Source organism: Elaeis guineensis, chromosome 15 (genome assembly GCF_000442705.2).
Source record: "Elaeis guineensis isolate ETL-2024a chromosome 15, EG11, whole genome shotgun sequence".
Classification (NCBI taxonomy): Eukaryota; Viridiplantae; Streptophyta; class Magnoliopsida; order Arecales; family Arecaceae; genus Elaeis; species Elaeis guineensis.
The window spans coordinates 61,555,936-61,576,825 of record NC_026007.2 but is presented as its reverse complement, the minus strand read 5'-3'; the positions used below and the strand labels follow the sequence as shown (position 1 = coordinate 61,576,825).

Here is a 20,890-nt window from a genome sequence, read left to right as displayed (position 1 = left end):
AAATTCGGAGTCATGCCCCGGAGAGGCAGAAGGCGATAGCCGAGGAAGTGGATAAGCTTCTCAAGGCCGGATTTATTAAGGAAGTCAATTATCCTGAGTGGATCTCCAATGTTGTTTTGGTCAAGAAAGCAAACGGCAAGTGGAGGATGTGTATAGACTTCAAAAAGCTGAATAAGACTTGTCCAAAGGACAGCTACCCCCTTTCCAGGATCGACCAACTGGTGGACGCTACCTCAGGCCATGAGCTCCTCACTTTTATGGACGCGTTCTCCGGCTATAATCAGATTAGAATGGCATCGGAAGATGAAGAAAAGACAGCTTTCATCACTAACCGCGGCCTTTACTGCTACAGGGTCATGCCATTCGGCCTCAAGAACGCGGGCGCAACCTACCAACGACTGGTGAACAAAATCTTCAAAGAGCAGATCGGCCGAAACATGGAGGTTTACGTGGACGATATGCTTATAAAAAGCAGATCTTACAGAAATCATGTCGCCGACCTCGAGGAAACCTTTGACGCTCTTCGAAAGTATAGAATGAAGCTGAACCCAACCAAATGCGCTTTTAGGGTGACCTCAAGAAAGTTCCTGGGCTTCATGGTATCGGGGCGCGGGATTGAGGCCAATCCAGAGAAAATTTGCGCCATCCAAGTGATGACCGCCCCAAGGTCGATCAAGGAGGTTCAGTGCCTCACAGGAAGAATAGCGGCTCTTAATCGCTTTGTCGCGAGGTCGGCCGAATGATGTTTGCCCTTCTTTCAAACCCTCAAGCAGCCGAAGAACTTTTGTTGGACCTCTGAATGCCAACAGGCGTTCGAAGAATTAAAAAGCTACCTTAGCTCACCCCCGCTGCTGGCGAAGCCTGAACCTGGGGAGGAACTATTTTTGTACCTGGCGGTCTCCCCCACGGCCCTCGCAGCTGTCCTTGTCAAAGAAGAAACGAAAGTCCAGCGACCAGTCTACTACATTAGCCGCGCGTTGAGGGACGCCGAGACCAGGTACACTAAATTAGAAAAACTGACCTACGCCTTGTTGGTTGCAGCTCGGAGACTCCGACCTTACTTTCAAGGGCACACTGTGACACTATTCACCGATCAACCGATCAAGGCGGTCTTGCACCGAGCTGATACCTCCGGAAGGATGGCAAAATGGGCGATCGAGCTCACGGAATTCGACATCAACTACAGACCTAGACCAGCAGTAAAGGCCCAAATATTGACAGATTTCATTGTAGAGTGTACCATCCCAGAGGAGGCCGAACCTGAGCAAAGCAGAGTTGACGACCTGAAGTCTCAACCGAACTCCCCCAACGAAGAGGCCAGTCCCTCCGATTGCTTTTGGACCCTCTATGTGGACGGATCTTCCAACATGGCAGGCGCGGGCGCAGGCCTGATCTTGGTCAGCCCGGAGGGAGTCATCGCGGAATACGCTCTGCGTTTCGAGTTTCCCGCAACAAACAATGGAGCGGAATATGAGGCTCTGATTGCAGGATTAAGGATCGTCAAAGAACTGGGAATAGGTCAACTCCGGGTGCACAGCGATTCCCAACTTGTGGTGGGACAAGTCAGCGGAAGTTATGAAGCGCGGGAGGACAGTATGGCCAGGTACCTTGAGAAAGTGAAGGAGCTTACCCCCGCCTTTAGCAACTTCGACATTAGGCAAATTCCAAGGTCGGAGAATGCCAGAGCCGACCTTCTCTCCAAGCTGGCCACGTCGGCTCCGGCCGAATTGCCCAAAGGCGTCCTCTTTGAAGTTCTAAAACATCCGAGTACAGAAGAATCACGGCCTGTAATGGAGATCGACCATGAGCCCAGCTGGGTCGATCCGCTGACAACCTATCTTAGGGATGGAGTTCTTTCCCGGGATGCGAAGGAGGCTCGGAAGCTCCGAAATCAAGCCTCCCGGTATATCCTTTATGAGGGCAAATTGTACAAAAGATCGTACTCATTGCCCCTCTTAAGGTGCCTCCGGCCCTCAGAAGCTGACTACGCTCTATGGGAAGTACACGAGGGAGCTTGCGGAAACCATTTGGGTGCCAGATCTTTATCCCACAAGCTACTCCGCCAAGGGTATTACTGGCCAACGATGCATCATGATTCGATTGAATATGTCAAAAAGTGCGATCGATGCCAGAGATACGCCAACGTCCAGAGACAGCCCGCCACTGAGCTCACACCCCTAAGTGCCCCATGGACTTTTGCGCAATGGGGGATGGACATCCTTGGCCCCTTTCCCATGGCGTCTGGGCAAAGGAAGTTCCTCCTTGTGGCGATTGACTACTTCACCAAATGGGTTGAAGCCGAACCACTAGCAAAAATCACAGAAGCAAAAGTACAAGATTTCGTCTGGAAGTCAATTGTGTGCAGGTTCGGTCTACCTAGAACCCTAATCACTGATAACGGACGGCAATTCGCGGGAGCAAGATTCGCCGAATTCTGTGAAGATCTAAACATCTCCCACAACTTCACATCTGTAGTCCATCCTCAGGCGAACGGCGAAGCTGAGGTAACTAACAGAACCCTTTTGCAGGGAATTAAGACAAGGCTTGAAAAAGCAAAAGGAACTTGGGCGGACGAGCTTTATCACGTGCTATGGGCGTATCGAACTACCCAGAGGTTACCTACAGGGGAGACTCCCTTTGCTTTAGCCTTTGGTACGGAAGCCGTCATCCCGATCGAGCTTAAACTCCCGTCAGCACGAGTCGTGACATTCGACGAACCCCAAAATGCACAAAGTCTTAGAGCCAACCTCGACCTGCTGGAAGAAAGACGGGAGATTGCTCAGGTTCGAATGGCAGCCTACAGACAGAAAGTTGCTCGATATTACAACGCCCGGGTCAAGAACAAAGCCTTTAAAGCAGGAGATTTAGTGCTTCGACGAGCTGCTGTCTCGCAACCTCAGGACCGGAGGAAGCTCGCCCCGAACTGGGAGGGACCTTATGAGGTCAAAGAAGTAGTTCGGCCCGGAACTTATTACCTTAAGGAGCTCGGAGGAGCCGACCTCCCGCGACCGTGGAGCTCAGAAAACTTACGGATGTACTACCAGTGACTTCGTTTTAATCGAAAATCGCATACCCATGTGTCTTTGGACAATTCAAGCAAACTGTATCAAAAACAAAAAGGCAACCTCATAAAGTCGAAGGTCCGGTTCCTTTTAGACCGGATGGGGAGAGAGGCCTTACAACGCCCATATGTGCCCCCACAGCCCTGTTAGGGACAGGAGGAGAACCTCGCCCTAACTTGAGCAATGTCGAAGGCCCGGTTCCTTTTAGATCGGATGGGGGGAGAGGCCTTACAACGCCCATATGTGCCCCCACAGCCCTGTTAGGGATAGGAGGAGAACCTCGCCCTAACTTGAGCAATGTCGAAGGCCCGGTTCCTTTTAGACCGGATGGGGGGAGAGGCCTTACAATGCCCATATGTGCCCCCACAGCCCTGTTAGGGACAGGAGGAGAACCTCGCCCTAACTTGAGCAAAGTCGAAGGCCCAGTTCCTTTTAGACCGGATGGGGGGAGAGGCCTTACAACGCCCGTATGTGCCCCCACAGCCCTGTTAGGGGCAGGAGGAGAATACTCGCCCTAACTTGAGCAAAGTCGAAGGCCCGATCCTTTTAGACCGGGTGGGGGAAGGCCCTGCAACGCCCATATGCGCCCCCCAAGAGGAAAACCTTGCCCTAACTTAAGCTACTCCGACCGATGGTAAGCCCAATCCGGACTCCTACGGGAGCCGAGCTCCAATCGCCGACATCAACTACAGGACAACCCCGCCCGGACTCCTACGGGAGCCGGGCTCTGCTGACAACAGCAACTGCCGATAAGCCTTGTCCGGACTTCTACGGGAGCCGGACTCTGCCTATGACTTTGATTGCAGGAAGACTTCGCCCTGACTCCTACAAGAGCCGGGCTCCGCCCACAACTCCAACTTCAGGAGGGATTCTCCGTTCGGACTTCCAAGGGAGCCGAACTCAGCTTCGACTTCAGCGAAAAAAAAAAAAAAAAAACTCCAAGCAAAAAAGGAAAGCAAACAATGTCCGAGGGCAACGGAAGCTCGGATCCCCGAATTTCAGCCCTAGGAGGGACCTCGGGCCCGAATGGCCCCAAGCGAACCTGCAGCCATCAACGGAACGACAATTGGGTATCTTCGAACGGCGTAAAAGCCAAAAAGGAGCTCGGCAAATGACAACCCTACATGGATAGAAGAGGTCGCCGATGACCTCGGGACAACGTGGAAAAGAAAAGAAGAAGAGAAGGAAGAAAGAGGAAAGGAAAGTGAAGAAGTTCAACAGACAACTATTTAATGCGAGATGCGGACGAGGTAACAAAATCTTCTTTTCATTTAACAAGAATATACGTTACAAGACCCGGTGGGTCAAGAAAAAAAAAAAGAGAAGATACACATCGTCGCAAGCCTCGCGAACACGGTTCGGGAAGGATGAACCGAGGGCCGCTCCGAGCTGCAAACTCCTCTTCCCGTCTCTGTCCTTCTCAACTGCGTTCTCCAGTGCGTGTAACAGCTCTCGCCCCACCTCGCTTCGCTCTATCTCCGAAGTCCCAACCCTAGGGAGAAAAGGGTGGGATAGATCCCCGGGGGCGGTAAGGGCAACGGCGGCAATGGCGAAGACCTGTTTCAAGAAGAGCCGGAGTCACCTTGGAAGCAGTGGTGATGCCAGAGATATGCTTCATCTCCGAATGCTCTGCGACAGCCGCCACCCAAAATACTCCGGCAAGGTCGGCATGCGCTACTTCCACCGTCCCCGCAACAAGTTCCACTGCCCCACCGTCGACGCCGACCGCCTCTGGTCCCTCGGCCCCGACGGCATCAAGGATCCCGCCACAGCTTACGATGACAGCTCTGCCCTCTTGACCGATATCACCCCGCCTTGCTACTCCGAAATTCGCGGGCAGAATAACTTCACCGACAGCCCCCGTTATTAACCCCCTGTTGTTGAGGGAATTCTTCCTTGAGCCCCCTTTAAAACGACAGAGATTCTCACCGGCCGCCGTTCTCCTCCTCACCTTCCTCCAAGCCCTAGACATCCCTTCAAGAATGGCCTCCGGAGTAGAGGACGTGGCGTAAGAATCCTCAGAGAAGAATTGGGGGACTGAAGAAGGGAAGGACTGGTGCGAGGGAAGCTGCTGAGGAGCAAGGCTCTCAGGCGAAAGAAAGGCACCAGGATGAAGCCATGAAGGGATTAGGGGGTTTAAATAGCCGACGGGTCCTAGCGCAGTTATGACGGCGGGTGTTCCTGGGCCAACTGGTGCGTGCCACGTGTCGCGCATGTCCCCCTCATCGTTATCGAGGGTTGACCGTTTACAAATTCCCGTGGCACGACGCTTGGGATCGCGTTCCGACGGGGGTTCCGAAAAGACTCTTCAGGTCACCTTCACCGGAAAGCGGGCTCTGACGTGCACACATTAAATGCCAAAATATCTGGGGGCGGCGGTGCGCAGGATTCGAAGGGACGGCTTCGGCTGTGTCCATCTCTCTGAACTTCCTTCGTTCGAAATTCAAACTCGGAAGTAGGGGGATTGGTGTTGGGTATAAAATACCCCCAGCCGAAGTCCTCCACAGAATTAACGGCTCCGCCAACAAGGCCAACCTCAAAAGAGGTCTCCGCCCGGACTCCCACGGGAGCCGGGCTTCATCCTCGACGACCAACAACTTCAGCTACAAGATAGCTTCGCCCGGACTCCTACGGGAGCCGGGCCCCGCCGACGACTCCAACGACTGCAAGACAGACTGCGTCCGGACTCCTACGGGAGCTGGACTCCGCCGATAACTTCAGCAGCAAGTGGACTCCGTCCGGACTCCTACGGGAGCCGGGCCCCGTCCTCAACGTCAACTACTGGTAAGCCTCGTCCGGACTCCTACGGGAGCCAGACTTCGCCTTTAACCTTGATTGCAGGAAGACTTCACCCGGACTCCTACGGGAGCCGGACTCCGTCGATAACTTCAGCAGCAAGTGGACTCCGCCCGGACTCCTACGGGAGCCGGGCTCCGTCTTCAACGTCAACTACTGGTAAGCCTCGTCCGGACTCCTACGGGAGCCAGACTTCTCCTTTAACCTTGATTGCAGGAAGACTTCGCCTGGACTCCTACGGGAGCCGAACTTCGTCCTCGACTCTAACGACTGCAAGACAGACTGCGTCCGGACTCCTACGGAAGCCGGACTCCGCCGATAACTTCAGCAGCAAGTAGACTCCGCCCGGACTCCTACGGGAGCCGGGCTCCTTCCTCAACCTCGACCGCTGGTAAGCCTTGTCCGGACTCCTACGGGAGCCGAACCTCCCCTCTGACTTTAATTGCAGGGAGACTCCAACCGGACTCCTACGGGAGCCGGACTTCGCTCTCAACTCCAACAGCTACAAGCAGACTTCGTCCAGACTCCTACAGGAGCCGGACTCCACCTACGACCCCAACCGCAAGGGGGACTCCGACCAGACCTCTACAGAGGTTGGACTCCGACCGCTGCCGAGCTTCAACCGACAGATCCGCGCCCCCTGGCAGGTCACAATAACAACCATAATCCTGTTCCACTTTCTGTAGCGGATTCCGCGCGGCTCCATCACGCCCTGCGGCGGACCCACTACTCTCTGACAGGCTGTGTCAACGACCACGATTCTGCTCCGCTCCCTGCGGCCGGTGCTGCGCGACTCCACTACTCCCTGACAACTAGCGGCAACGGACGCCGCTCCACTACCTGCGACAGGCTCTACGTGGCAGGCCATAGCAATAGCCACGGGTCTACTCCACTACCCTTCGCAATAAATTTTTCTGACCATGGGCGGCCCACTACCAGACGGTTACAAATGTCGCCATCAATCCGTTGCCTCCTCTGCCTATAAAAGGGAGACCCAGATACGTTATTCTATAAGCTCATTTCTTATCTCAAAACTCTGCTAAATTCTCCGTTCGAGCACTCCATTCTTGTTGAGGCAGAGAACTGACTTGAGAGTCGGAGGGTCTTGTCGGAGCAACCCCACCTCCGGTTTAGACTTCCTTTGCAGGTCCCGGCGGCGACCGCGACTTCTCCGACTCCAGCTTCTCCGGCGCAAGCAAATTTTTGCACCAACAATGTTGTATTACATTGAGTCTATCTTCTATGCAATTCACAAAGTTTAGCCTGGGGATCTCGATTCATTGCGAGCTCTAAAATGAGTAGTACTGTTGTTTTGTTTAAACAGCATTCTAGGAAGAAGTAAATCCTAAAAATATTCGTGAAACAAGTAGCTGTAGCTCTACCTTCAGATGTAACCCATCCAGCTAGGCCTTACCATTTGGTCCTGGTAGGCATGATTACAGCACAAGCATTGGAAGAAAGACAGAGAAAATGATAAATACCTTTGATCTCATCACAACAAAGCTTTCTTACTTAAAATGCTATTGCAACAAGCTTTTCAGAATAAATCGTGACGCATCTGTCAGCAAAATCCCTTCAGGAACAGTGGGACCACCCAGCATGTGTCTTTTCTTTCCTAGAGAGCAAAAAGAAAGTTCGGTCCTAATAGTGTCTCACTTAAGATTTCTTTTCATCTCAATAACCGCTGACAGAAAGCCTTTTATTGCTGGTTCCAGACAATGTAGCCCCCAACAAAGGGGAAGCATAAAGATTGATTCCCCACCCCCAAACTCCAAAGTACGAACAATCACCAAGTTTAGAACCTTCATGCCAAAACAACAAGGAGCGTCGTAATCGCTCCAAATCACATTTAGTGGCTTTAAACATGAACGACCCAGCAGAGACATCGATCACCAACCGTCCGACCTTCGTTGGTCCTTAACGTATACTACGCGTCTCCCACGGGCCACGGCGCGCGTATTTGAGGGAGAGCAGAGCACGTGTGGCCTTGCTTAGACCTTAAGGACAAGGCGACAGCCTCGAACCCATCTCCTTCTTCTCTGACCTCGGTCCAACCCCAAACACCACGCCGCTTCTGGTCTCTGGAGAGATTAGATACGATTCTCCTTGGTTACTGCTTCGGCCTTCGAATTTAGTAGCAGGGTTGTTGAGTCGTCCGTCGAACAAAACTGGAAGACTCGTCGCTTTTACGACTTTACCCTTCTCCTGCACCTGATTTCTTCTCCCACTAAGAAGCAAGCGACGAGAGAGGAGACCAAGAGAGGGGCCCTCCATCCATTCTTTTTTCCCTTCTTCCAAACCCCCCTTTCTTCTTCTCTCTCTGGGGTGGTCATGGAGAAGAGGCATCAGCTCCTCGTTATCTTGTTACTCTTAGAAGCCTTCTTCTTGTCTGGAAGTAAGCGCTCTCTCTCTCTCTCTCTCTCTCTGTGTGTGTGTATATTTAAAAAAAAAAAGAAAGAAAATCCGTAGATGTTTCGGGTTCTATGTGTTTGTTGATGAGTAATAGGTATTTGTACTCTGAATTTTTCTCACAAAAATGGCATCCATTCTTCACTTTCGTGGAAAGAAAGAATTTTCACCTGCATCTTAAAGAGCTGTAATAAGTAAAGGGGAAGCAACTCGATTATTATAGGAAACTCTGGTATAATTACCAATAACCAATTCCTGCACTTAGAAATCTCCATTGAGTTAATCTTTTTGGTAACATCTCCTCTCCTTTGGAATTAAGACCTGATCGCTCTGGTCGAGAAGTAAATCATTATACTGTCCATCTATCTCAATTTTCGAGAAGAATGATGAATGCCTCAAGATTTTTCTGCGGAGAACGGCAAAGCGGAGAGATTTTTCTTCTTTTTTTTTTTTTTGGTTTCCAATCACTTGCCGGGTTGCTGACGCAAATTCCCGTCTCCACGTGGCAGGATCTCAGTCGTACATCGGGATAAACTACGGGGAGGAGGCGGACAACCTCCCACCGGCGTCGGCGACGGCGCAGCTCCTGCAGTCAACGACTATCGGAAAGGTCCGGATGTACGGCGCCGACCCGGCCATCATCCAGGCCCTCGCCGGCACCAACATATCCCTCGTCCTTGGCACCACCAACGCCGACATCCCCTCCTTTGCCACCGACCCCTCCGCCGCCTCCCGCTGGGTCTCCGCCAACATCCTCCCTTTCATCCCCTCCTCCTCCATCGCGACCGTCTCCGTCGGCAACGAGGCCCTCAATTCCGGCGACCCCTCCCTCGCCTCCAACCTCCTCCCGGCCATGCAAAACCTCCACTCCGCCCTCTCCTCCGCCGGCTCCACCGCTGCCTCCATCAAGGTCTCCACCGTCCACTCCATGGCCGTCCTCTCCCAGTCCGAACCCCCCTCTTCTGGCGCCTTCCACTCCGACCTCGCCCCCACCCTCGCCGGAGTACTCGCTTTCCTCCGCGACAACGGTTCCCCATTCATGATCAATCCCTACCCCTACTTCGCCTACCGCGACGACCCTCGCCCCGAAACCCTGGCCTTTTGCCTCTTCCAACCCAACTCCGGCCGCTTCGATGCGGGCTCCAAGATCACCTACACCAACATGTTCGACGCCCAGGTCGACGCGATCCACTCCGCCCTCAACGCTGCCGGCTTCCCCGACGTCGACATCGTCGTGGCCGAGACCGGCTGGCCCTACCGCGGCGATCCTGGCGAGGCCGGAACCACCGTCGACAACGCCAAGGCATTCAACGGAAACCTCGTCGCCCATCTCCGGTCCATGGCCGGGACGCCACTAATGCCCGGCCGGCCTGTGGAGACCTACATCTTCGCGCTCTACGACGAGGACCTCAAGTCCGGGCCGACCTCGGAGCGATCATTCGGCCTCTACCGTACCGATCTCACCATGAACTACGACGCCGGCCTCTCCAAGTCCAGCTCCGGCGGCGGGTCCAGCCCCAGCCCCTCCCAGGTCGGTACCAAAATCCTAGGAACCCTCGCGATCTTGATCTTTTATTTTTGAAATGCTGATCCAGCGGCTGCGATGGGGTGCTCCGCAGGCGAATTCCATGCCTCCGCCGCCGGCCGGGCCGGCAGCGATGGGGCAGCAATGCGTGCCGGGGACGGTGGCGCAGGCTAGCGCGGACGGCGGTCCGATCCAGTGCTACCTCCCCAGCGCCGTCGGATCGAAGGCGCCTCCAACGATGGACCTCTTGTACTGGATCGACTTTCTAGTGAATCGCCGGCTGAGATCGAACGGTTTCAATGTTTTCGTCATGCATCGCACTTTGTGTTTTTCTTTTTCTTTTTTATTTTACGCGACGCTGTCGCTTTTGTTGATCTAGCCGCGCGCGTATACATACGGGATGTTATAAGCCTCGGGGCGTGCGCATGTAAAAAATATATGCGGACGTGGGATAGCCGCCCGTTTTGCTCCCCTGGTGGTCTCCTTGTCTCGAAGTCGGTGTAATGCGGAGCACGTAAGGCTAGGCGGGGGGCAGTGGGATTCGCTTATGAATTTCTATGTGCTCATCGGGGAATGAGCATTGTCCCAACTGTGTTTCCTTTGATCGTCGGTGTTAGTTTGTTTATTCTAATTCCTGTATATATATGCGGGGAGCTAACTTTATTTGGAGTGGAGGTATGTAAGTGCTTTGTGTTTCTTTCTTTGATGCTTGTCTTTTCGAGCATGAATGGAATAAAAAGAAAGGAAAAGTTGTGATCTAGCTTTTGTGGTCGTATCTTGTTACATTGTGCCTACTTTCTCATCGTAGTTTGGTGTGTCTCTGGCTGGGATTATCCTTTGGTTGCCTTTTCACGTAATCATTGCAAGAACAATTGGTGACCTACATGTCGCTCGTTCTATGAGCTAAATTTTTTTCACAGGATGGTACCTAGCTAAATTTGTTTCATTGTTTGAAGTATATTATTTTTGAAGATTTAAATTATTCTACAACAAGGTGCTTGCATGGATGTGAATTGTAAGTTGCGTTGTATTATTGATGGGCCCAGAGCACAATAATATTTTTGATTTCTCCGCATGGTAGTTGACGGATCAAAAGTAGGCAGGAAAATGAAATAGGGTCACAGGGAAACTCTCGACAGAGTATTATATTGTTCATACAGGGTAGAAATAATTAAAGACCCAAGCTAACGCCTGGGTCAAGTCCACCGGCAAAAATAATTAAAGACCAAACAAGCAAGTCCATATGAAAACAGACATTATACCCTCCGGGTAATTAATAATTAAAGACCAAACAAGCAAGACCATGTGAAAACAAACATTATACCCTCCTTATATATATATATAAAGTCAGATCCCATTTTTGAAGTGGACGGTCAAGGAGTCAAGTTCATGGATAAAAATGTGTCGTCAAACTCTGAAAAAGTTATTTATCGATGAAAACCTCAAGCACACTGACCTTGGAAAATGGATACAAGCACGGGCTTTTAATTAGCAAATTACCCTCGAGATATATAGCTGCAAATCTAGAGTGGAACCTTCAGCACTTGGAGTTTAGCACTAACGCCGCCCTTCGGAAATCTTTCAGGATAGGATCCTTGAAAGAAAAAAAAAAACGATTCTAATATAATTAAGAAAAGCCATGGATGTGAACCACATAGTAAAAGGTGAAACTGCTACCAAAAAAAAATGGTGATACGTCATTTGGTGTACAAAAAGCAATAACTAGCATAATGGGAACTGCGGTCAGCTGGATCTCACATGTGAGCATTCCTGTCGGAATAACAACAGCAAGAATGTCACAGCAGGGGGACCCAGTCTTGAATTTAATTGATACTCACTTGCATAGCTCTTTCTTTGCCAGGATAATCTCTCTGCAAACTTCTGACATTCTCATTGGCCAGCTCGAATTAATCATGTTTGGAGTTTGTTCCGCAGATAAGATGCTCTTCTGATGATAGGATCTGCGGAGAAGCCTTCTGCATATGCTCCCAGAGCTCTCACGAAGGTTAACTAATTTTCCTCCATTGATCTGCATACAGATAATAGGTTACTTGGTTGCGAAATGGACAACAAACTTCCTCTAAGAAGCCAAGTATGTCAAGTTAAAAATAGCATAAAGCTTCGGTTTCTTAAACACAACGTCAGATGTTTAAAGTGGAGCCATGTATGATTGAAGATCAGAGAACGTAGAGTTGCTTTGGGAGAAAAATCCAAGGAAGACCTTTTCACCATGGCTACTTAAGAATTGAACTAATGGAAGATTCAAATATGAGAACTTTGCCCTGCATATATAAAATAACAACTAGCATAAAAAAATAACAGTTCAATACAGGAAAGCAGAGAAGATATGTGGCAGATTGAGAACCAAATTTGTCTGAATTCTATGGACAAATTGTTCTCAGTTAGGTTTGAGAATAACTAAAGATTCTACAAGATACCCCCTTATCACACACACACAAGAGAGAGAGACTTCTGCTAGTATGGCGATTATTGCAGAAGAAAATAACAGTTCCATACAGGAAAGCAGAGAAGATACGCAGCAGATTGAGACCAATTTGTCTGACTTGGACTAATTATACTCGGTGAGGTTTGAGAATATCTAAAGATTCTACATGATACACCCTTGTCAGCAGAGAGAGAGAGAGAGAGAAAGAGAGAGAGAAACTCGTGCTAGTCTGGTGATAATTGCAGAAACTTCTTACATAAACTATTCTATACTATTCTATAGCAAGCATAATGGCAGTGGAGTCAAGGTAAAATGCATTAATAACATTCAATATGTCTTCACTAAAGCCTCTTATTGGTATATTAATCTATGATAATATTTCATCTGGAAGCATATCAGAAAATGCACATTTGCTGAATTATCCAAGTCAAAAGAGACCATCTATGTTTTTACTCGTCAGAAGACTATAGTATATCAGATGTTCAAAAGTCATCCATGTACATTTTTCAACAGCTGTGAGTGGCATAATGTTCTGATGTTCTAGCTTCATCAACTTTACCAAGTATTAGTTCGATATGACTTCTTCTGTGATCACCTAATGCGTTAACCTTGATCTGCTTCCTGTCAAAGCCAGGATTGCTCCTCAAATAGCGATTCTGTGGCACTATAGAAATTCTCAATAAGCTTCCAGTAATTAGATTTCTTGCTGGTGTTGTAAAACAAACCCTTCAGATACTTATTATCTTAAAATAAAACTAAAATTGGCAGTGAAATTTTCATTAGACTCAAGATTATACACCAAATAGTGTATCGCAGCTCTGTTGCAAGTGCAGTAAATCTATGCTTATTAAAGAAAATGCTTGATCTATGCTTATTAAAGTAAATCTATACTCGCAACTCTTGTATTCATAACTAGCAAACTTTTGATGCCAATGCAGTCGTTGTTACTTCTCTTCGACTGGCCAATCAATTCAACAATACCTTCCTCCAAGACATGCCCTGGCACATTCGCAGCTCTAGCAGCTCCCTTGTTCATCCACCTATCTTAGTGTCTTGGATGCGCCCACCACACGGATGGTTGAAGGTGAACTTTGATGGGTCGGCCAGGAATGGAAGCTCATGTGGTGGTTTTATTATTCGTGACTATCTTGGTAGATTCCTGTATGCTGGTGCTCAGATTTTTTCTTCATCCTCAGTCCCTCTTACCAAACTTCGGGCAGCTTTGGAAGCAGTGAAGGTAGCCTAGAGTATGTTTACCAGGCCATGCATTATTCTTGAGGGGGATTCTTTGACAACCGTTCAATGGCTTGATCCGCGGTTCAGCTCTCTATCCGACTGCCCATTAGTGAGCAAGATCCTTCATTTTTCTGCTGATTTTTCTCTTTTCTCTATTTGACACACCTTCATAGAGGGCAACTTTGCCCCTGATTGGTTGGCTGGCACTGGTGGTACTTTCTTTCTTTCCAGGTCGGACATGATTCCCCATGATCTGGCATCGATCCTTGCGGCCGATGCTCAGGGCTTGTTGCGTCCCCGGTCTCCGTAACTCTGTTCCTCATTTGTATAGCTTGTTTTCTTTACAGTTATGTCTGTGGTTTTGTTCTTTATTTCAATCCATTCACCAAAAAAAAAAAAGAAATACTTGATCATTCACAAGTCTGGTACACAAGCCATCATTTAAGCCTTTTGTCTCATTAAATGTTTCATCATTCACAACTCATTGGCTATAACAGCCTTTACTATGACAGGCAAGCACAATCAAAACACCAGCAAAACTGAAAACATCAAAATAAATGAATAACTATTGGTATTGTCTGGTATGTTCAGCAGGGTACCATCAATATGGGTTGGTACAGCCAGTATGTACTAGTATGGGTGATTTTGATGTCCTGGCACTCGTACTAATGCCAGTTTTGCATCAAAACAATATGGTACCAATGGTGTAGTCCCATTCCAGAATTTTTTTTAAGCCATGTTCTCAAGCTATACATTACCCTATTTCACAACATTAAGAAGGATGCCAGAGTCACCACCTCATTTTCTTGCAGGAACTGCAGGTTTCTATAAAGCACTACAAGCAAGCAATTTGAATTGTTATAATAGATTGAGAACGTAAGAAATAGCCTTTGGAAAGTGTCTGCTTAGTTCACCAACCCTACCACTGTTCATCTTTTCAACCACCAAGCTTATGCAAACACAGTCAAAATGTTCATTGTGCATTCTTTCATGTTCAAGGAAACCAGTTCATTAGAATTTTGCTTTGTCATAATTTAGTAGGGTTGTCATCTTCTTTACTCAAAAAAGGATTTTTTTCAAGACATGCACAAGCAAACTCACTCGCATACACCCTAGAAAATTGCAATAGAAGCAGTTGCATATTATATCAGGAGAGGTAAGTGCTGGCTTCCCAGCCTGAATAGGTCTCATAGTCGAGTATTTATATAACCTCCAACATTAATTATAGAAGTTACTGCAAATAGAACAAACTCTGTCCTTTTCTCATTTTTTCCCTCCTTTGCCCATCATGCATGGGACAGTATCATCATTTAACTCATCAATAAAGAGCATACAAAAAGTTGCATTAGATTTCATGATAAGATTACTTTATATGGAGGAAAAAGATAGAAAAAGAAAGAACAAAAGGATATGTTCTCAAGGTAGTGTTTTTTTTTTTTTTTGGTGTGGTTATATCATATGTATCATATGAATACAGGGCACACAAAGCCCAAATGATTTCTTCTGCAAACCAAATCTGTAACACATGGCACTATTCTAATTCTTTAGGTCTCGTGCTTCCTAAGTCTCTCACAAGTAAGATTGATGGAGTGTAGTAACGGCCAGCATTTTACTCAAAGTTACCATTGATGACTGCAAGCAGTACAGGTAACCAGAAATAAAGAAGGCAAGGGAAACAGGTCTAGAAGCAAATATAATGTAACAAACAAAGAATCAATGAGTTCAATTAAAATTTTATTAGATTTGAATCCTTTTGATAAAGATGTGATTATCTTTTCAATATGCCAGCATTTAAGTTTGCCATCAAATAAACATAACCAGACCCACAAAAATAAGTAACAAAAATTCTTGCAACTTATGAACAAGGACTTGCACTCCAACTCAGATGTTGTGGAGTCCTAGAAGTTGTTCAACATTAGAAGACCCAGACTTCACCCATGCTTATACCTTTCACAACAATTTCATTAATTGAAACAGAAAATATTGAAAAGGAAGCATGAAAAAGACAAGCAAATTGAGATTAAGTATGCTCCAAATAAATAAGCTCAGCATCCAAGATAAACTGGCCAGATAATAAAAAGAATGGCATAGCTTACAAGAGATAGAGCAGTACATATGGTTAAAACCCAATGTCCATTGCCATCAGCATGCTCCAAAAGACCATCTTGCAGCTTTGCTAGAACCATGCAAATGGTGAAACTGTTAAGGGGAAATCACAGATGAGGAGAAAGAATAATTCTACATATAGATTTAGCAAAGCAAATAGTTAAGCAAGAACTGGTGATATAATTTAGAATCTCTTCGTACAATAAATGAGCAAGAGGGACAAGCATGAGTTTGCCACCATTTAGAAAGGGAATAAAATGGCATTTTGGAGGGAGATACACCACATAACTTTTTATCCTAATTATATTCGCTGGTCCTAAAAGACCCAGTCTTTGTAACAATTAATTAAAAAAAGTGTGGAGCTCCAAGCAGTAGGAACCAAACTGCCTACTTTCAAATAATCCTGATTGCCCCATAGTGAGGATTAACCCTCCAAGAGAAGTCACACACATATACACCACAAACACTTCGACTACCAACTTTTTTTTTCATGAGATGACAATGAACAAAGATAATATCGTTAAAAGCCTCCCTATCCATTCATAATTTCATCATTCAAAATTTTTTTAATCCCTTCAAACAGGCTTTAACAGGCCATAGTATGTGTTACCAACAATCTAGAAATAGTGATAATCTAGAAAAGGATGATATTTTGATAAGCAGGCACCTAAAACAGGCTGTAACCCATAGTTTCAACACAAACTGAACACAAACCTTATCTATCATGTCCACTAGATGACCAAGTTTTTTATTTTTATTTTTATTTTTATTTAATTAAAAAAAACAATGTTCATATACCAAGCCAAACTGATGACATGTAAATTATAGCTTATGTTTATGTAATTTCAGCAAAACATGTCTTATAAGCAATATTCCAACATTCGTGTATTCAAAAAACATAAAAACATACATATACACATAAACATGCATGCACACACACATATGTAGGACTTTTTAAATTAGTTTTCAGAAAAAGGGAGAATATTTTTACAGTTCAAGGGGAGGATGAAACTTGCAATTTTTAGACACTACAATACTAAGCAAGTAACTACAATCTTTCAAAGAACACATACTTTAAATGGCCAATGTCTCAACATCTACTAAAGCAGTATAGTAGAGAGTCTCAATGCAGATGTTACTTCGCAAAGATCCCAGTTACGTACAAGGTCTCCTAACAGTTCTTGAAAGACTTTTGATAGGGAATGAATGTCCAGTTGCAGATAATTCTTGCACATACAACATTTTTCTGTATTTTAGTGTCTATGACGCTTACATCTGTCAACAATCATACCACAACCATAGCAATCCAACCTTAGCCAACTACAAGAGGTCGGCTTTACATATTCTCATTCAATAAGCATTCCTATTTAGGGCCACAACAAACGTGTACTTAAGTGGGCTATCAAAAATTACATTTCCTCAATTTCTCTCTCCTTCTGTTACATGCTGTTAGAGCAACCAAGTTTTAATTAGGTGTTTTCCAACTTGATCAGTTTTCAAATCCAGAAGGAGCACCAAGAATGTAATTGTGATCTTGGCTATACTCCCAAGATGTCTCTGATTCTCTGACAGCAACCATGTCCGGTCAGTTGATTTTGATGCTAGTCCAACCACTGACATCATCACTCCAATCATTGATATTAACAATTCTATCATCAGTTAGAATTGCTAAATTAATCCAAACCTTGTGGTCTTTGTCCTCCTTGATGGCTTCATCAATACCATTAGCCATTAATTAATTACCAAACAGATGAGATCCAAGGTTCCCTAAAGCTTGTTCGAAAAAAATGATAACAAGCCCCTAGCCATTTCTTTTGATTACCCTTCACCAAACCTGACTAAGAATTGCTTGTTGTAGGAGAATCTTGCCCTAGAACTTATTCACAACTATTAATAATATTCAATGATTTGAAGCATATAATAATGCCTGTCAGAATAAGGCCTCTAATGTCAGTCCTGCTCCATCTTCTATATAACAGAAATAGCTGACATTTGAATCAGAACTTAACAACAAAGTTTAAGATTAGAGTGTACAATGGTAATATTGAAATAAAAGAAATATAAGCAGTTGTTTACTGTTACAGTAAAGGATCATGAAAAGAAAACAGAAGAGAGATTGACAATGTATTTTAAAACAAACCCTGCAGTTCCTCTATGTGGAGAAGGTGCAAAGAAATGCAATTGCAAGAATTTCAGCGAGATAATGGTGCATATATCAGAATCCTAATTAGAAAATCTCTAGTGCATAGTTCTAAATCGATGTGATGCTTGAAACTGAATGAGAAAATTTATAATGGAATTTTTGAACTGCTGGTCATATGGAACCTTAAGTTTCAATCATGACCTTAAACAATCAAGAGCAACATGAATCCAAGACTGTCTCTCTCTACAGCCCAAGTTTTTGACACACCCCAGTCACATGACTATGTATTGTACCGTTTCTTAGAAGCAAATGCAAATAGATAATCGCTCCATCAAGAAATCAACTGTATAAGGCTGCGATTAACAACTTTATTGGGTAAGACATGCACATCTATGTCAATTCAATAAGAAAGCAACAATAATGGTGTCTGAAGAAATGTGTGAAAGATGTCAAGAAAATACAAGCAGATATATCTATTTCAGTGGTATACCAAGAAGTTTGTACTTGTAGTTCCATCAGTAAGCATCACTCAACAATTCAGAGGATCCACGCTAGCATTACTTTTTCTAAGTTTTGAAGAATCAACCAATGTGTGTTCTGCTGTTCTCAAATCTTCAGAAGAGACACATGAATTACTATGCAAGTGCCTTGCTTGAGCAGCAGCCAGTGGCTCAATTTTGGAAAAACAGGCAGCTTAGAGTTACCCTGATAAATGAACATCTAGTTAAATAATAGAACCAAACATAGGGTTTTATTTCAAGGATGTTGGAGTAGTATTCAATTGTCTTTGTTGAAGGTACTGTCTGGTTGCATCTATTGAAGGTCGGTCTGATGGCTTTGGAGAAAAAAAAAAAAAGGAAGGGAAAAGTTAGGCATGACATGCAATAAAATGACTACGCAAAATGTGATTGGAAATCGGAACATGAAAATTAAATGGCAAAACCTCATAAGATGAACTAAATTTTAAAAATTAAGTTATATCAGGATCTTTTTGGATAAGGTCATCGAACCTAGCAAACTTTGAACAGAATAATAAGGGCGTTTCTCCTGCAAAAGTTAAGATCGATCAGAGGAAATATATTATTCAAATAATAAACAATTGTAGGTTCTTATCGATGATAATTAAGAAAAAAAAGTACTTGGAAATGCAGCGTTCTTGGGTTTGCGGAGATGATAATATCTGGGTGAAAACATTACCTGAGTTGGAGAGAGAAGGAAAGAAGGGATGCGAAGAAGGGTGAGGAGGAGTTTGAATACCAACCGAAGATAACAGATATTGTTTCGATATTTTTGGAGAGAAGTGGATCAAAAATGTGATTTTGCATTCTACTGCACAAGTTTGCAATTCCAATCCCCAATATTCTATAATTGATAAAAAGTGTATGGATATTTTCATGAGAAATGATATATTTCACCATACAATTAAAATATGCAACGTACAATATTAAATTATCACTCTTTTATTACTATGTGTATCATAATACTTTTACTATATATTCAAATATAGATTATGGTAAAATCTGCTATAGCAAGATATAATATAATATAATACAGCATGATACAATACAATACAATACAATATAATATAATATAATATAATATAATATAATATAATATAATATAATATAATATTATAAGATATTATTATATTATTATTATCCATTGCATATTACCGCATTAACTAATATGGTTTATGATATTCCAATATTGTAAATCATAATAAAATATGGTACAATACAATAAAATAATGTATAGTATATATCATTGTTTTTATTATATTATATCAATATTTCTTAATTATGATTTTATTGTATAATGTAATATAGTATAATAAACTATCCTAAAATATATTCTATGTTACCATACTATTGTAGTACATGATTTGATGATAATATATATTATATATTATTTCAACAAAATGGCCCTACTAGCCTGATTTATACTAGGTTTGGATCAATACTGGGACCTCATGGTATTCTTTTAGTCTCGTTAGACTAGTTTGATAAAATAAATAGGCTAAATTTATCGGCCCATCAGCTGAATGCATTTAATGCCTATTCCGAGATAAATGAAGGATAAATCCTATATCTTTGTTCCAAACGTAATCCAAGAAGCTTTTCGCATATCATACCTAAGGCTTTATCAATATAATGTATAACACCTTTTTTTTGCTCCTATTTACAAATCCAATTTTATTAGATGTCTCCAAAGAGAGTATTCTTATTTACAGATCAACTTAAATCAAATTACTTTTATTTGCAAGAAGGCCCTTCTGTTAGCCTTCTATTGCTTGCAGCAACCAAGATCTCTGGTAAAGTTTATTACATGACTATCCTATCCCTACATGCTCTCAGCAGCAGCCAAAGATTTTCTTTGACCAAGGTCATCATCAACCTGCTTCATCCTCTAGGTAAATTCAATTTCTTTCTTTCTTTTTTCCTTTTTTTTGCTGATTTTGTTGAGCAAGTATAAATTTTAGGCTCGCTTATTCTCCTCTTTTGCAAGGGCTTGTATGAACTAAGAAGAGATTTTCCTACTCTATGCATATTTTTGAATAATATATCCTTTTTATATTTTTCATGATATTAGATGATTTTGTCTATGGTGTTCTTCATTTCTAAGCTTTTGGAAGCAATGGTTTCTTGAAGGGAATAGAGCAATGGAGACGATAGAATGAAGAATAGGGTCAATAGTAGTGTCAAATTGGAAGCATGGAAAAGAAAGGGAACAATGGGAAAGAAATTTAATATGTTCACCTTTCTTTGAATGTATACTTATACATGATTTGCATATATTTATATTTATATTATACGTATTTATATGGGTTTTGCTAACCAGTGGCCTAAGGGCACTGATTAAAGAATATTTATTGCTTCTTAAAAATCAGCAAAACTTTATTCAAGGCATGAGAGATGAGGACTATACCCATCACATGAGTCAACGTCTCATTTCTCATTAACGTTAGTTTTATTTTTTTTTAAAAGACAAAAATATCCATTACAGGTATATTAATGCATATTCTTTTTCATAAGTACAACCAAACCTGCTTTTCAAAAGAAAAAAAAAACCAATTCAAAAGTATCTTCTGTTAAGTCTTTTCAAGCAACCTTTTAAATTCTTTGTGAAGGGTATAATTTTTTTATAAAAAAAATTTATCTTTAATATCA

General features: G+C 44.2%; 2 protein-coding genes across 13 annotated transcripts in view; one reads left to right on the top strand and one right to left on the bottom strand.

The window, feature by feature from the left end:
• LOC105058146 (cyclase-associated protein 1) overlaps window positions 1–13,877 on the top strand; it is a 41,644-nt gene extending 27,767 nt beyond the window's left edge. Inside the window, exons 11-12 of one of the 2 annotated variants that reach the window (XM_073249210.1) lie at window positions 8,777–9,798; window positions 9,887–10,552. In XM_073249210.1, coding sequence (XP_073105311.1) covers window positions 8,777–9,798; window positions 9,887–9,966 — 1,102 coding nt within the window. In that variant the 3' untranslated portion in view covers window positions 9,967–10,552. Of the gene's footprint in view, window positions 1–8,776; window positions 9,799–9,886; window positions 10,553–13,176 lie in introns of those variants that run through there. The other variant, XM_073249211.1, reaches the window with a different exon arrangement.
• LOC114914839 (uncharacterized) lies at window positions 11,002–19,070 on the bottom strand. Of its 11 annotated transcripts, none has more exons than XM_073249216.1 (6): window positions 18,863–19,070; window positions 18,734–18,770; window positions 18,214–18,428; window positions 15,571–15,673; window positions 11,631–11,821; window positions 11,002–11,386 (listed from the first exon to the last, which is right to left on the bottom strand). In XM_073249216.1, exons 3-6 carry the CDS (start codon window positions 18,237–18,239, stop codon window positions 11,374–11,376), a joined length of 333 nt encoding a protein of 110 aa, XP_073105317.1. In that variant the 5' UTR covers window positions 18,240–18,428; window positions 18,734–18,770; window positions 18,863–19,070; the 3' UTR covers window positions 11,002–11,373. The 11 variants fall into 11 exon arrangements, 5 of the variants coding, with proteins under 5 accessions (XP_073105317.1, XP_073105316.1, XP_073105315.1 ...); XM_073249215.1 differs by having other exon boundaries at window positions 18,921–19,070; XM_073249214.1 differs by having other exon boundaries at window positions 18,214–18,770.
• Between the last annotated feature and the right edge of the window lie 1,820 nt (window positions 19,071–20,890).

Bases quoted from the DNA above. Each gene is read 5' to 3' on its own strand.
- LOC114914839 (XM_073249212.1), bottom strand. From the start codon at position 18,917: ATGTTTTCACCCAGATATTATCATCTCCGCAAACCCAAGAACGCTGCA. The intron at 18,771-18,862 runs GTACTTTTTTTT...TAACTTTTGCAG, and splicing joins CAAGAACGCTGCATTTCCAA to GAGAAACGCCCTTATTATTC. The intron at 15,674-18,733 runs GTTCGATGACCT...TCCCCTTAACAG, and splicing joins TTCTGTTCAAAGTTTGCTAG to TTTCACCATTTGCATGGTTC.